The 16,758-nt window shown below is 39.5% G+C and overlaps 1 protein-coding gene across 2 annotated transcripts in view; it reads right to left on the reverse strand.

Moving 5' to 3' along the window:
* The window catches only part of lrrtm4l1 (leucine rich repeat transmembrane neuronal 4 like 1), a 65,167-nt gene that overhangs the window by 35,188 nt on the left and 13,221 nt on the right, over window positions 1-16,758 (reverse strand). Inside the window, exon 2 of one of the 2 annotated variants that reach the window (XR_002747046.3) lies at window positions 8,311-10,007. Coding sequence is in view for 1 of the 2 variants with exons in the window: in XM_035955421.2 (XP_035811314.1) it covers window positions 8,377-10,007 (1,631 nt within the window). In the remaining variant the exon portion in view is untranslated. The remainder of the gene's footprint in view (window positions 1-8,310; window positions 10,008-16,758) is intronic. The other variant, XM_035955421.2, reaches the window with a different exon arrangement.

Genomic DNA, 16,758 nt, shown 5'->3' on the forward strand with positions numbered 1-16,758 from the left:
ATCTGATCAAACAGGTCTGATGTTAGAGCAACATTTACTTCTGGCTTCAACAATTCAATTCATTTTTTGAAAACAATTGAGTAATATTTAATTGCAAAATGCTTCAATACATTTCAGTATTTTCTATCCTTCAGTTTCCATAAACAGCATCCTGCTGGTCCAGATGCTGAAGATGGAGCTGCTGATGTTCTGTCTGTGGAGTCTCCCGGCAGTCAGGGAGGATCTGGGTTTCTTCAGATGTTCCTGGAATAAAATATTGCTTAAATGCTATTTTTAATGCACAGTAACAGTCATAAGAATAGAACAAAGTTGTATTACAGGTAATGAAGACAAGACAATAATTCAGAAGAACAGTCAGCAATCGAGTAAAACATTAACAATATTATGTTATGAACATTAACTTTTTTCAAGCCCATTTTTCTCTGAACAGTAAAAAAAATATACCATTAGGCCAAAGTGTGACCATTAGATAAACATAAAACTGCTTATATCCCTGTTTAATCACTATAGAACCGTCAGAGCCAGCAGTAGATAGAAGTCTTGCCGACATCAGGCTGTTCTCTCTGACCGGCCGCTCACAGCCGTCTAACCTGGGCGCTCACATCTCCGAAACCTTTGGAGTAAATTTTTAATCAGGCTTTATCTTGATAAATTGACCACATATTTGATGTTTACACAAAGACTTTCTCACCTGAAATAATCTGAAAACTACATTTTATATCATAATAACAGTAGTGTTCCCAAAAAAAACTTCTGTTACCTCTGAAAGTTTCCTCCACTGCCTTTCCCACTGGTCGGCGCGAAATGCATTCTGGGTGATTTGGCCGCCCCAAGTCCACACAAGTCTGGTCCGATGCAGTCTCGATAAATTCATTATTCAGTGTACTACAGTATTTACTCTTAAAAATGCGGTCTTCCTTGTGAAATGTTGAACGTGCCTACACTACCGTTCAAAAGTTTGGAGTCACGCAGGCAATTTCATGTTATCTAACACAATGTAGCATTAGAACACAGGAGTGATGGTTGCTGGAAATGTTCCTCTGTACCCCTATGGAGATATTCCATTAAAAATCAGCTAGTAAGTCATTTACCACATTAACAATGTCTGGACTGTATTTCTGATTAATTTAATGTCATCTTCATTTTTAAAAAAAAAACTGCTTTTCTTTCAAAAATAAGCACATTTCTAAGTGACCCAACCTTTTAAACAGCAGTGTACATGCGCGGCTCATAGAAAAGACCGTATGTCGAAAAAAATCATTTGGTCTCTTCTCGGACAAATATGATATTAAAATGCCCTAGTTTAACTCTTTTCAAAATCATTTTTGGTCACACACTTGTCTGAGCACCACAGCTACCAAGCAGCAGCTACAGCAGCCTGCAATGTGGGGAACAAATTGTAGTGTCTGTTCATGAAAAAATGTTCAGCAGGTAGTGCGTTTTGCCTGTGACAAGGTGGGAGGTGCAATCAAATAAGAAAACTGGTCAGACTGGTGCTACCAGTGAAACAGTTGGTCTGGAGCCCTGTAATTGGTAATATGCCAAATAACTGTTGGGATAATCAGCCATTCCAATAATTGGTCTATCCTTAGTTTCTACACACACCACTGATGTCTGAATGCCAGGCTGGAGTTCTGTAAAAATAATTTGTGGTGTTCAAAAGCAAACCATTCAGTCTAAACAGCCAATATCTGTGGTCGTGGTTGCCTCAATGGTCGAGCTCAGTATGTCAAGGATACTATACGTACCTTGAACTCTGCTCTAAATTGGTGTAAAAGCTGTAAAATGTGGAACATAATCTGTATAAATTTACTTCTGTCAGTTGTTTCACATCATAGCCGCAGAGAGTTGACTTGCGTGACTTGATTTTGCATATTTTAAAGCTAAATATTGTTCTCTCCAATGAATCTGTGGGTGTCTACATATTCGTTTGACAAGTTTCTGACTCAGGAAAAGGTGGGACAGCTTACACTTGTTGTGATTATGTTGTATTCACAGTATGACAGCAGAATAGAAGGGGGAAAAAAAACAAGAAAACGCCTTTTTTTGTCAATTCGACATGGTGTTGGTGCTGTAAACAGAAAGCATTGCCTAAGTTATATTTATCGCTGTTTGTTAGGGATGAAAGATTGTGATTTTCCGGACCATCATTGCTACTTTGTGGGTTTCTAGAAACTGCATAACTGTGTTTGCTTTTACATTTATCAGATAAAACAGTGCAGTGGCTGGTTGTGAAGGTCCTTTCAGACAGAGAAATATCACCTCGATACACATCAAGTCATCTAATTATAGATAAACTCGTCATTACTCAAATATGTTCCGTTATAATGGCATCATGGAATTTGAAAGTTGTGTTAGATGTACTGATGACGGCAATTATGTCCCTGAAACTGCGGGAAAGTTTGACAATGTTTTCACAGCAGACTGACTACCTTGTGATACTGTTGACAGCTCCACAGTGTAGCTGCTCGAGCTGGCTTTCATATTATCTTCACAGACTGACAGGCTGAGCTGCTTCACAGCTCTGAATAATGCAGGTTCAGATTCAGAACTGTTTGATCAGCGAAAAGCAATGACGCGCTTAAATGTTTAGGTGGAAGATCTCGACAGCTACATTCGCCAGCTGTTTGTCTTTTACACCGGACAGCTGCAGAACTGATCTGCTAGATCTACAATCTAGAGGTTTTTTTTTTTTTTTTTTAAAGAGATACATGAAATCAGCCGCAACATTAAAATCGCCTTCCTTTAATAGCCACACCAAAATAGCTGTGACGTGTCAGGCCAAGGACACGGGACCTCTGGGGGTGTTTTGTTGTGTCTAGTGTGGGCTGGAGCCTCGACGGATCAGGCTTGTCCCTGTACATCCCACGGATGCCCAATCAGATTAGGACAGGGCAGTTTGAGGGCGTCGTCCGGCTGCCATCAGGGAGGGTTGCTTCCATAGGGGGAGTGTGCTAAACGTCCAGGACGATCAATGTCATTCACTTCACTTGTCAGTGGTTTTAATTATTCATATAGAAACCTCCTTCTGCAACGAAGCATCACAGGCGTCTGCTCATGCACGCATATCTGTCAAAACAGGAAGTCTATCCACATTTGAAGTCATCACAACTCACTGATTTTCCAGTTATTACTTCGCCAAGGAAGTAACGTGACGATCGGTGTTGGTTTGTCTGTCTGTCTGTTAGCAACATTGCTCAAAAACTGGCGATCGGATTTGGATGAAATTTTCAGGGAAAATCAGAAACGACACAAGTACCAAGAGATTGGATTTTGGAAGTGATGCGGTTTATAGTCTGGATCCATGGATTTGTTAAAGATTTCTGTATCACTGAGAGATAGCGTCACGGCATCACTGTAACTATGGAAACAGGTGAACACTATGTCAGCTACCTGCTGACAATCACATAATTGCGATCCTCTTGTTTGATTTGTCACAAATACCAGATATGTATCAAGGATGCAGGATGCCTGGTTAAATTAGTTTTTCACTAGTTTTTATCTGCATAGCGCCTAATTTACTCAACTCAAATTACTTTATTGTCATTGGACATATGTAGAAAGGAAAAAAAACAAAACATTACAACATATGTTATCTCAAGACACTTTACTTAGCAAGTTAGAAACCAACAAAACAAAAGTTTCCTCTGGAGTTCCTTTGGGCAAGTACTTGGTGATAGGTTGTTTTTACACCAGAATACTAGTATTTCTATTATATTATGCTTTATTATATGAAATTGCATTTTTCTAAGATCTATTTACCCTATGTAATCAATTTAAATCTAACTATATTCCCTGTTGCTGCATTTACATGGCTTCAGTTGTGTAATTTTGTTCATAATTTTGTAAATACAAGTAGATTTATTATGTTTATACGTTTTTGCTAGACACACTCACAATTCTGTCTCTAATTGCATTTCAAGTATATTTCTCTTATTCACACATGATTCATTTCCAGTTATATATCCAGAATTTGGACATGGTTGTGAGCTACATACTGATAAATTAATCTGGCACTTCTATGCACCTGGAAATAAAAGCCACAGAAATGATTTTTATTTAAATTTCAAGCATTTTTTTCACCTAGTAGTTTAATGTAGTGTTGCATTGACATTCAGCTTAACAGATGGATTCCTTATTTGAATTGAATTGAATTGAATTGAATTGAATATTTAATTCAACGTGGTCAGAAAGGTCCAGCAGACATTTTCTACTAGTTCAACTGGCTGGAAAACTGCCTGTAATATGGTGGCAGCAGAGAAGCATGAGGTATCTCCTACGTGTATAGATATATATGGACTTTTAAGGTAGGAAAACATTAGTCACACACTTTTAGTCATAAACCAATCGGCCACTCTTTATTTTTGGATGGTGATTCTTCTGCAGTGAGACAGAAATACTGGTTTACACTTTACCTCTGCAGCATGTTATGACAGTGTTTGTTTTGTAAATTAAAATTGCAATTTTGGCTCTCACAATTGCACTCAAATCACTATTTAGATGTAAAAACAATAAATCACTGATCGTAGCGGATGCAATTTAAGCAAATAGACGCATAGTCTTTGTTCCAGTTAGCTGATTATGTTAGTATTGGGTTTTAATGAGTGAATGGCTTTTATGCTATAAAATTCCCACAATTCCAATATGAGACACCTGCTCACATTCATAGTATGTATAATGTGATGTAAATGTGGCATTAGTGAATGGATTTTGGTGAACCAGCCTCAACTTGAACAGGAGCCTAATTAGCTTGAGTAGATGATGACAAATGTTTGGATTTGCAGGGGCTGTTAATTTTCGACTTTCTTGCCCCAAAAACTGCAGGATCGAAGTGAACGAGATGGAAAACCATGTCCTGCTGGGCTCTGACATCCTTCTGTGCCAGTCTATACAATACTGTACTGAATTCTTGCCATAGCCGCGTAAATATGTTATATTGGCTTTTGTGCCTCCGCATTGCCATCCACAGGGACTGCTGGCGCTGCAGAGCCATAATGAAAGGCACAGCCAGCTGTGCCGACCAGCAAGATGGCACTTTCATCAAACTAAACCGGGCTGACGCCAGCTTCTCAATTATTAAACGCCTGAAATAAGCAACAGTGTCGAAAACCCCCCCAAACAAACTACTGCAGAGGCCCGTCAGTGATGTTGAGGCGTGATTGTTCTCGAGATGATGAGATTTGGATTATGGTTATATAGGGAGACAATACACTGTCGCTGATTGCTACAGAAATATTTGCAGTCTTCTAGGCGAGAATCAGAACAACGCTTTTGTTTTGTCACAAACTGCAGTCAAGCTGTGACTAAACCCAGCAAGCACAAGACTGCACCGGCCCTTTCTTTCTGAACTGATTATACATTAATGATGGGTTTAGAACATATCTTATTTATATATTTTTCTTTAAAAAGACACCAAACATATCCTCATAATGCGTTTTACCCTGTAACAAAGCAGTGACCTTAGCTGCTTTGCACTTCTTTGCAATGCACAATATCAATTTTCTTACATGGTTGAGGTTTTTAAGGCTTGTGAGGTGGAAGTGGATAATTAAGAGAGTCACAACAGTAAGTTACCCTACATTCCTCTCTACAGTGGAATTAACACTGTCAGAAGATCCGCTCAGCGCCAACGCTTATGCACCACGGAAGTCTCCATATTAGAGACCTGGCAGAAGCCCACATATTAAGGAAGTGTCTTCGGTTTGGTTTTCATTCACAACACACAGAAGCCCCAGATTTGCTTATTCTGTGAAAGCTCTCCACTGCATTTTCTGAAGAGTAGCTCAGCACGGGTCAGAGGTGAGGGATGCTCAGGGATCCAGTTCTCTGTTTACAAAACCAAAACGTATGACTTTTTTATGTGTTTTTGGATGACAGTGAAGTTCTGTGGCATCCGCTCAGTCAAATCGTGACTCATCATCAAAACCGACTTTTCCTCTGCAAACATAACAAGCTTCAGGGAAAAGAAATCAGAACTTCTCCGCCCTGCCATGAAGACACGTATTGCAAATGAAACTGAATAACTACTGAAGGGGAAATTGCTGGGTGTAATAGAGGACCAAAAACCATATGGATGAAAAGCATCCTAATTGGGTTTATATTTAACATCGGTTTTGCCTCTTAACTGCCGCCGGACTGCACCTTTGAAGTGCTCCTTCCCTCAGAGAGCACCTAGAACACACTCCCATCCACTGATTGCTTGATTAGCTGCACACCTTGTGAAATCCTGCACATACAGATTCCAAGCACAAATTGCAGGTTCTTGTACAGAATCCTGTTAGTGAGGCAGGATTAAGAACACATATTGCAACCCCAGGATTCTACTGAATCTGAAAATACACCTCTTTACTATTGCCTATTAGATTTCCCTGTACATAACCCATATGATCAACATTTATCACACGAATGCTACTGAATACTTGAAAACTCACCAAGAAAGTGAACATTCCGCATCTTGACTGTCAGCCTTTCCTTCTGAATGCAGTGCATGAGGAAAGTTGCTGGCTTAACACTGAGTAGGAGCTTGAGAATAATTTCACAATTGAAGTTAAAAGGTAAGAGCTGGAAGTGCTCCATTGTCAATATCAAGAGATTTATGGCTTGCACAGAACGCACTGACTTGGTTGGCTCGCTTTATATTCACTTGACTGTCCCACTGCAGTTATGCTGACTTTTCCCACAGCAAAAACTTTATGCGTGCTGTACATAATCAATTATTCCTTCATTTTTACTATGGTAAATGAAAGACTGCAGCAAGGTACATTAACAATATTAATTTACTCATACAAAATCTATAATTTAGGAAAGTCGTTTACTATATAATACGGTACAGGGTTTTAATTGAATGCAGCATATCACAGGAAATTCTTGCTGTTCGGTTAAACTGTGTCTCCAACTGTTTGCAAATCTTTTCCTGAGTGTCTCTTGAGTAATATACCGCAACCTCACAGTAATAAGATAATGAAATTTCAAGCACAAAGTTAACAAGGAGAATAAATTATAGTTAAAAATGCAGATTTCAGGATTTTAAACACTGAAGTAGAGGCTGCAAAGCTAATATGACTTAATTTAAGTAGAAGAGACACTTGACACAAGTTTAAATCCCCTTTATGTTCGAATTTCCCTTTTTTTGCCCTTTTTTATGTATTTATAGACACATATTTTGCAAATGAAAGATTTTAAATAATTTGTCAACTATATTAACCTGTTAAAAAGGTGTTGTTCTTGCCACAGTCGCCTTAGGGCTTGCTCTGGGGGTTCAAGCATATGGGTTCTGTAAAGCATCTTGAGACAATTTGACCTGTAACTGACGCTATATTAAAAAAATTTAATTGAATTATATTGTATCCACTAGTGAATAAATCATACAGCCATTGTTTTAAACAAGAAATTAAACCAGTTTTCACTGGGGTGATTGTGATTACCCTGCTTTACAAATTTACTTCTTGTCATAGCAAAGGGACCCACATCATAAGCTTTGGGATTATAGCATGTTCTCCCCTCTATGCCGATTATCACAAAACTCCCCAAGTGAGGAAACTTGCACTAAAGGGCAGTTATAGGGCAAAGATACACATGGCCATTCAGATCACAGACCTCAGATTCTAAAATGGATGTTCAACTTGTGATATATTCCACTTTTATATCTAATAAAAGGTTCTCAAGCAGAACTTGCTTTGTCCTATGAAAGAAAAATCAAATTCTGACTGAACCAACGCACTTCACTGACACTTGGCAATTATTCATTAATTGATAATGCAAAATTCTGCATTGGAAACAGAAATGTAAGGTTCTTCAAGCAACATTAATGTATTAGTCCTCAAACCTTCCCACAACACACAATCCAAGCAAATTTTTGTAAAACACGTGAGCCATGCCATGCTAATGTGCAGTGGTGTCAACAAATCGGTTAGACAATGTCCAATTATTGTTGGTCTCTTCGGGTCAAAATACCATGAAGATCATTTCCAAATGTGTCACACTGAAACCAAATTTAGACAACAAATAACACAGAGATAACTGCTGTGTGAAAGAACTATAATTAAAGCCACACTCAATTAACTTCTGTGAACACAAATTTCTGTGTTGCGTTATTGTTATAATGTGGTCTGCTGAACCCGTGTTGTAGATTTCTCCTTCTCAATCAGATTAGTTGTTTTCTATTTTCCACTTTGGGGTTCCATTTAAAAGTAAAATTTTAGAATAATTGGACACATCTAACATTTGAAGTCAAGCGTGTTATGAATGAAGAGTCGAGGGTGCTTAACTGTGATTCAAAAGTGTTTTTTTAACAGGGCATAAGGGATTTACCTCTCTGTTGAGCCTTGTATTTTGATTTTGAGTTTGTATTTTTAGGGCTGTGGCGCTGAATCATACCTCACACTCCCTGGAGCCAGAAATTGTGCAAGTGCAGGAACCAGTGCCATTGCCTAGCACCTCCAATGCTTCTGGTGTGGCAGCAGGGTTGTAGCTCATGTAATACTCTTGGAGCTGGGAGCTGAGGTTCTGCTCTGGCTCTGGACTCTTTTTGCGACGCTTCCGTCCCACCATGGACCGTTGCTGCAGCAACCTGGTTGCACCTGGGTAGCGCCGCCACAGCACATAGATAATTGTCAAGATTAGGGACATGGTGAAGAAGAGTGCCACGCTGCCCACCACCACTTTGTGCAGAGTCATGTGCTCCATCTCAGGGGGCGGCAATTGAGTGGGTCGAGGGCGGACCATTGAGTCTCTAGGGTCTTTGCTCATATGCCCCGGATAGGTAGGATGGGGAATAGGCCGAGGTCTGAATGGTGGGATAGGACCAAAGGTGTTCGTCGGTGGCAGAGGTGGAGATCCGCTAGTCGGGGCAAAGGTTGGTTCAGCAGTGGCTTCAGAAATGAGCTCCGACATTGGGGAGGGTGTTTCAGTCAGAATGTAATCAGTTTCCTCACAAATGCCATGGTTCCTCGTGGCTTCCATGATTTTCTCCCCCTGGAGATACTTTGGGCTGCTGCATATCATAGTGGTGTCCTTACTGCCCCGAAAATTTCTCAACCATGCGACAAGGGGGCAAATGCCTGTTCCACAATCCCACATATTGCCAGCAAGGCTAATGGAGGTCAGCGAGATCCATGCTAACACTGCCTCTTGAGACACATTGGACAGTTTGTTGGATTCCAGGTTTAGGACTTGAAGGTTGGGCAAGCAGTGGAACACGGCGGGATCCAGTGTCTGGATTTCATTTCCAGACAGGTCAAGTTTCTGAAGTGTATACCAAGTCCATGGAAGGCCCTGGTTGACCACCCTAATGCGATTCCACTGCAGGTAGAGTGATCTCAGATTGGCTAAGCGTGGAAACAGAAAAAAGTTGATCCGTGAGAACTGGTTATGCTCCAGATGCAACTCCATCAGCTTCTGTAGCCCCAAAAAGGTGGTGCGAGTGAGAGCCTTGATTCGATTGTAGCCCAAATCTAGAAACTCCAAACTTCGGCACTCCAGGAATGCCCGAATTGGGATATTGGAGAGACCATTTGAGCGTAGGTGAAGGTTTTGTAGTTTTCGTAGCCCATGGAATTGACCTGGCTGCAGGATTTCCAATTTGTTGTAGGACAAGTCCAGACTGCGAAGGTTGGGAATTCCATGGAATGTCGAATTATGTAGAGACGTGATCCTGTTGGAGCTCAGTATTAGCTCTTTAAGCCTGCGGACCCCCTGGAATGCTCGACTGTCAACAGCTGAGATCTGATTGTGGTCTAAGTATATCCAGAGAAGCTGGCTGAGGTGAGCGAACTGATATGGTAGCAGGGTGTGCAGTTCATTGTAGCGCAGGGAGAGGCCCTGGCAACCAACTGAGATGTTTTCTGGTACATCTAAAAATCCAGATGAGTCACAGTGGACAGTTTTTCCTTCACATCGACAAAAATTGGGGCAGGTGCGCTCCCCAAAGCTGAATAAGAGGGGTGCCCGCAAGAGGAGGAGCAGAGGGAAGAGGAGGTGTGTCAATCGTCCATCACTCAGCAATGGACCTGTGAGGCAAAGTAAGACAGAAAGGAAGAAGGCTTTAAGGAACTGATTGAAGATCAACATACATTTTAAGAATTAATTTCAGTCAAACAAAAAGGATTCAACTGATTTACATTGCAAGGAATAATTTCAACTTTACTTTGTTAAAGAGTACCAGAAGAGTTGAATCAAATAGATGGAAAAGCTTGATGAAAAACAAGAAAAAGTAGAATTCAAAGGGCAAGCCACTGTATGTGCTGAAAAAGGCCTAACAGTGAAATTTGCTGTAACAAAAGATACAGATTTCAGTATTTTGTTCCTACTATGTTCGATGAAGAATTACATATCAGCATCATCTCACAAGGGACAGTGTGTCTTTTCTTCTTATCATCACCAACAATGGTGAGGACCATATGTTCAGAGTTGAAATTTGGGAAAGATAATCTTGCAAATACTGACTTTATCAAAAATTACCTCCACACTAATGCACATGGAACAATTGCTGTATCCTAAGAGTTGCTACCCACCTCTTTCATTTGCTATGGCTGCTTTAGTCCTGAAGCACTACAGCGAGAAGCTCTACCATGCATCTTTGCATACTTTCTAGTCTTCCCATCACACAGGTCACGACACTGGTTTGCACTAAAGTGCACTTATTGAGATGTAGCTCTCTTCAAGCATATTAATATTCTGCACACAGTCATCTCATGAATGCTGAACATCTGGATAAACATCCTACACATCTGTTAAGGTTAAAAATCTGGGAGACTCTGCTTAATTGTAGAGCAGCTACATTTCAATAGATGGTGAGAAAGGATTTTCTTTTTAGTTTTGAAGGTTTGCCACTATTTGCAAAGACCAAAATGACCCTGAGTTGATTTGAAAAACAAACTTAGACATAATTTTTTGTCAAGAAAAATCATCCAAAAATCTACTTTAACTGTGAGATAAGCTTTCAGCTTTCACTCTGCTTACGCTGCACCTTTTTCTCAGAAATGCAAAAAAAGAATTCACAGTATTCTCTGAACTGGTATGATATATGTCTGCATTTAATACAAAAAAGGCAGGAGTAACAGCAAAGACATAGTCCCAAAGATTTAAGTTTCAAAGACTTCAACCTTTAACCAATTTTTTTGTCAAATTTTGAAAAATATATAGTACCTTACTCAAAAAACTGTTTCTAGGATTTAATGCCCCTCCACTTCAGATTTTCTTCTGTCAAAAAAGAGATGTTCTATGTATGGTTTAGGCTCTCAGGACTTGAGCTCCATACTTGATCAAAGCAACCTGCAGTTATCTATTTTGGATGTTGTCCTGTTCATTACAGTGAACAAATTTCATTGTACCACTACGCCGATGACACAATCCTAAACTGTAATGGTCAGTCTATCAAACCAGCCTTTGCACAATTGTAGCTCGGGGCTGACAATCTCATGTTTTAAACTTGTTGTAAATGCAGGTTTTTCTTTTTAAACAGGGGCAACAGAATACTACTAACTACTAATCTTTGCTGTCAATCCTGAATGGAGCTTCTATTGCACTAGATTGTGAATATAAATATCTTCTTGTTTGGATCAATGGTGACCTTAACCTCCATGCAAATGCAATGTCTGTCAGATTTTCCAAGCTGCTCTTGGACCTTGGCCTGTTTTTATACATAGTCCTACGTTTGTTTGTTTTTTTTTGGACAGCACAGCAAGACAACCATACAGACAAGGATTTTTAAGGCCAAAGAGTGCAATAATCTTTTCTGTCGCTTGATGTAAACACCTTCAAATTAAAGCTGACAGCCAGACCTTTAACATTACAAGCATGTTTGATTTCAGATTCTACATGCTGCGGTACAAAGTCAGCATGGTAAAAGATATGTCACTGTTGTAATACATTCTGACTACACCATATGTCAAGGGACACATCAAATCAAGGGCTCAGCTTGCTCAGGCTAAGGACAGTCATATCTCACAATAAAGCTCCATTCATGTCTTAGTGCATCGCCTCAGCTGTCTACTCTCATGTTCAGCGGCAGATTTGACAAATCAGTGAGTAAACTGTTTGGGATTACTGCAGTACGGTAATTCCATTGTAAGCACAATTTTTTTACAGTATATTTTAGTATTTTTATGACATTATTAGATGGAAGTTGACAGGCCCTTGTGTCTTCTGTTTAGCTTTTCTTTCTTTCTTCATAACAAGTGTCTTTTCCTTTTAAAGTGTAGTTTTCCACAAGCTTAAGGCTACAAACCTTCTCATGTATTATGCATACACAAAGAATACCTTCACCTATCTCCTCTCACACGGGTTGCTAAAAATGAGACAGCACATATTGACACAGCAAGGCAATCATATTCATCACATTAGCATTAAACATTAGCATTAATTCGTGCATGCCTAAATATAACTTATGAACAGTTGACTTAATGTCGGCTTCCCACAGAACTGTGCTCAGATGGAGATGATTGCAGGTAGGACACACACATTTGGACTGCTACACTAGTGAGGACCCACAATGTATTCTTTATCAAAATTCAAAGGAGTCGAAAGTGCATAATGTCCTCACTGTCAAGGTCTAAAATGAGAATAACTCTTCACAAGATCAGAAATAAAGGGACACACACACACACTCTAAATGTTCTGATTTGGTTTGTACATGCGTAGGAAGGTAGTGTTTGACTTTGGACAAGGTTTGGAAAGTGACAGCGAGCGAATGACCTGAATACCAAAACAGAAATGCATCATATTACTGGTAGGATGAGCAACTCTGTATACATGAGTTTGAGGGAAAGATATTGCTTTCTGGAGCATATTAAACAGACAGGTTTTACAGAAAATTGTAAAGGTATGTAGACAAAGAGAGGCTATAATGATGATCTGTGAATTGAAGATGCAAGTCATGTGCTGTGCATTATAATTACCTTAAATATATTAACACTGACAATTCCCCAGAAAGCTGTAGATGAATAGTATATAAACCACCGCATAATGACTCTTGTAATTGTTCATTACTAGCTTAAATATGTAGTGGAGCTTTAATATAAAGTAAAGTTCCAGGACAGATGCATTATGCGTTCAGTAAATCACTTGTTATTTCTGTGTGCTGAACTGCTCTTGTGAGCCGCGAGCTAACAAAAATAAACTTGTAGAAAATCCCTGCATTGTGTGGCATATGGTAGGCAGAAAGCATTATTATGCATCATTATACCACGACTTGGAGGCTGTCACACGGCACAGTGACAATTTCATGCTAAAATGGGTGGCAAACATGCACTGTCTCACATGCAATCACAAACTGCCGGATGTCATTCTGCTACACCTCGGTAACAGCATGTAGCTCTTGACTGTCTCATGTTGGAAAGGATACTTTACCAGCGATTGGATATTTGTGCACAGTGTTTAGCAACTCTTGCTGTTGTCTTCCCTGCAGGAATCGCATAATGGCAGGACTAAAACTGCATGCAAAGACTGATATGTAACTTGGTTTGGCGGCTTACATTACACTACTTCATTGTGGTTGCATGTGATAAACTGGTGGTAATTTACGTGTGCCATGAATTACTGCGTAAGCACCAGAGCATACAGTACCACTGCACAATCATAATGGCTCTGCTTTAATGACAATTATCTTGTGGCTACTAGAAAGCACTCAACAAACCCATACGTACCTCCTCGGAGGCTGCATAAACCTAAGTGTGTTATTTGAAAGAAATGTCAAGGAGCTGCTCATCTGTGTCTGAATAGTAGAGAGATAAACAATCTTGGGCGACTTTTCTTTCAAGGTATCTAGTTTCAGAATGTCTTCCAACTTTCTACTAATATATGATGAGCCCTGTGACTGGTTATGGAAAGAAAATATATACACTACCTTTCAAAAGTTTGGGTCACTCAGAAATGTCCTTATTTTGGAAAGAAAAGCAGTTTTTTTCAATGAAGATAATGTAGTAAATGACTATTCTAGCTGGAAATGGCTGATTTTTAGTGGAATATCTCCATAGGGGTACAGAGGAACATTTCCAGCAACCATCACTCCTGTGTTCTAATGCTACATTGTGTTAGCTAATGGTGTTGAAAGACTAATTGATGATTAGAAAAACCCTTGTGCAATTATGTTAGCACATGAATAAAAGTGTGAGTTTTCATGGAAAACATGAAATTGCCTGGGTGACGCCAAACTTTTGAAAGGTAGTGCATATATGTATGGTATATTACAGATATATCCAACTAAATAGCAACCAAAAAGACAGCCAAAAAAAAGACATTTTCAAGAATGGAAGTTTCCATGAATATGCCAGAACGCCAGAGGGGAGAAAAAAAAAGGTAGAGCAGCAGAAGGGGAGAAAAGGGAATAGAGGTGAATGAGGTCTGTACGGCAGTGAGTGCACGAAAATGAATGAAGAGACACACAATGTGAAAATGTGCGCTATAAATAAATACCTCGAATCCTCCGAGCAAAAGATTCACTGCCGCTTCCATCCCCTCCAATAATGACTCTGTGAACTCGCCAAGCATCCATCGCACTACACACAACCATCACTTTTCCCTAAATGATAATCCCGTTGGAGCATTTCAAAGGTCTGTTGTGAAGCCTCGGGGGGAAATTCCACTATGTCATATCACTAAAAACTACATTTGGGATTTTGCCTGCATGTGCCTCCGAAAAGAAAACAGATGGGGCTTACTCAGACGTATTTCGGATGGTAGAGAAAAACTCCAGGCTGTATTGCCGCAGCCACAACGCTCTGCCACTGGCTCATTGACGCCTCCGCTTGACAGCATCTTTAATTAGCGTACATTGGTTGCAGCATGGATTTCTGCGTAGACAGAACAGTAATAAAAAACCCACTGGACATGTGTACACTGGCTTCCCATGGGGAAGCCTTACACGGCAGAATGAGGAGAGATATTTACTCAGCACGGATTGATTAACCGATCATTACGTGTGTTGTTATGTGGAGGCAACACACATTGTTAGGCATTATATGCAAAGCTGCACTGTGAGAGAATATCATCTATCACCAGAAAATACACAAAAATTTAAAAGGTGTCTGTCTTGATGTCATTCGGTGAAAAACGGCAGAATTTGGATGAAGCAAAAACCGATACGATGAAAAACCTTAACCATGAATAACATACAGCAACCACAGCTCAGGCAGGCGTTGCTATTTAATCTGTTCCTCCACGGCGCAGATTCCATCTAAAACGGTAAGCTACACACATCTGTTTACCTGCTCTGTCTTCTTAGTAGAGCGTGGCCAATCGCAGCCAGAGGCTTTTGGAGATTGCATATCTCGCAGAAGTTAAATCTTGGAGATTTGAACAACACCGGCGCAGTAGAGCAACGCCAAAGTTGAAGTTAGTGCACTTATCGCAAAAGTAAATCTTCACAACTCTCAAGTATGTTCAGCGCCAGTTATTTCACAGCAAGAATGAAGAGCAGTGGAAGGACTTTGATTTGGAGTGTGTGGCCAGCAAGTTGCATCATTTGGGACAATTTATCAGATTCTGTACAAAGCCACAAAAGGAGTCTGTACAGCTCTGTTCACATATGTAGTAGAAAAGTGACTGAAGTGTAAAATTGGTGCAATCTGTGACAAAAAATATGAACTGCTGACCTTTTTCTGCATGTTGAAAATGAGAAAAGGCTAATTAAAATATCCTTTCAAAAGAAGAATTAAAACAAAATGAATTTCAGTTTTCATCAAAAAATGAAATGAATGATAGTGTTAAAAATGGATGAATGGACAAATGAGGTATTCAATGCAAAATCTTATTAACCTTCGGAGTTTCAAACCCACCTGTGGGTTTGAAAGGCATGTTATCTTTAAAGAAAATCACTAAATTTACACCTTTGTAGAGCTAGAAAAAAAAAAAAATAGAAAAATTATCAGATTTTTACCTTCCCAGCGGTCTAATCCACTGTGAAGTGCTGTTCCATCGTGAAATGTAATCAAATCTAAGCTTAAAATCACGATATTTGATCACATTCACTTTATTCTACATCTCATTCAAGAATTCTCCAAAAACTGACCGTTCTTAGTAAACACATTCTGTAAAGAACAGACTTCATAGTGCAACCTGGAAGCGATGAGTGACTCAGCTGTGACCAACCATCAAAAGATAGAAAATTGTGAGACTCAACTGAACTGCAGGCTGTGTTATTTACTGAGCAGCTAAGAGACAAGTAAAGAAACAAATTTAATATATAAGTAGTAAAATGTACATTTTTTTTCACTTGATATCATCTGGGCCTAGTTGGAAAAAATGTTGTACATATTGATTCTAGGTTCTTTCAATTTTTGTAGGATAAATATTGAAACTATTCAACTTTCTTTCCTTTTTTTTTTTTTCCCCTCTGCTATGCTGCACAGAAGACATTTCTGTTTCTCCCTATTTCTAGTCATGGCTGTGCTGTTTCATAAAGTTCCAGGATATATTGCGGCAAAAAATGAGCCCACAGTGAGTAAAAACATGACAGGAGCAGAAAATCCCAGAAACTGTGACCTGCATGTGTTTGTGTATTTGCACAATGTATTTAATCACTTGACACAATATTTCATTTCATTCTTTCATTCAGTTATTTCCTGTCTTTGTCTCTAATGTTGTTTATCTGCAAAATAACTGAGACGGACAACAAAAAACATAGACAACATGCCAACTTTTAAACAGTAGATAAGCTGGCGTCACTAATTGAAAACTTAATCATCAGCTGTGTGTTACGTTCAGTCTCGTGCTTTTTGTGTAGCCATGAGAACGAATGAGCGAGTTCCAAGATTAATGTCA

Source organism: Amphiprion ocellaris, chromosome 17 (genome assembly GCF_022539595.1).
Source record: "Amphiprion ocellaris isolate individual 3 ecotype Okinawa chromosome 17, ASM2253959v1, whole genome shotgun sequence".
Taxonomy (NCBI): Eukaryota; Metazoa; Chordata; class Actinopteri; family Pomacentridae; genus Amphiprion; species Amphiprion ocellaris.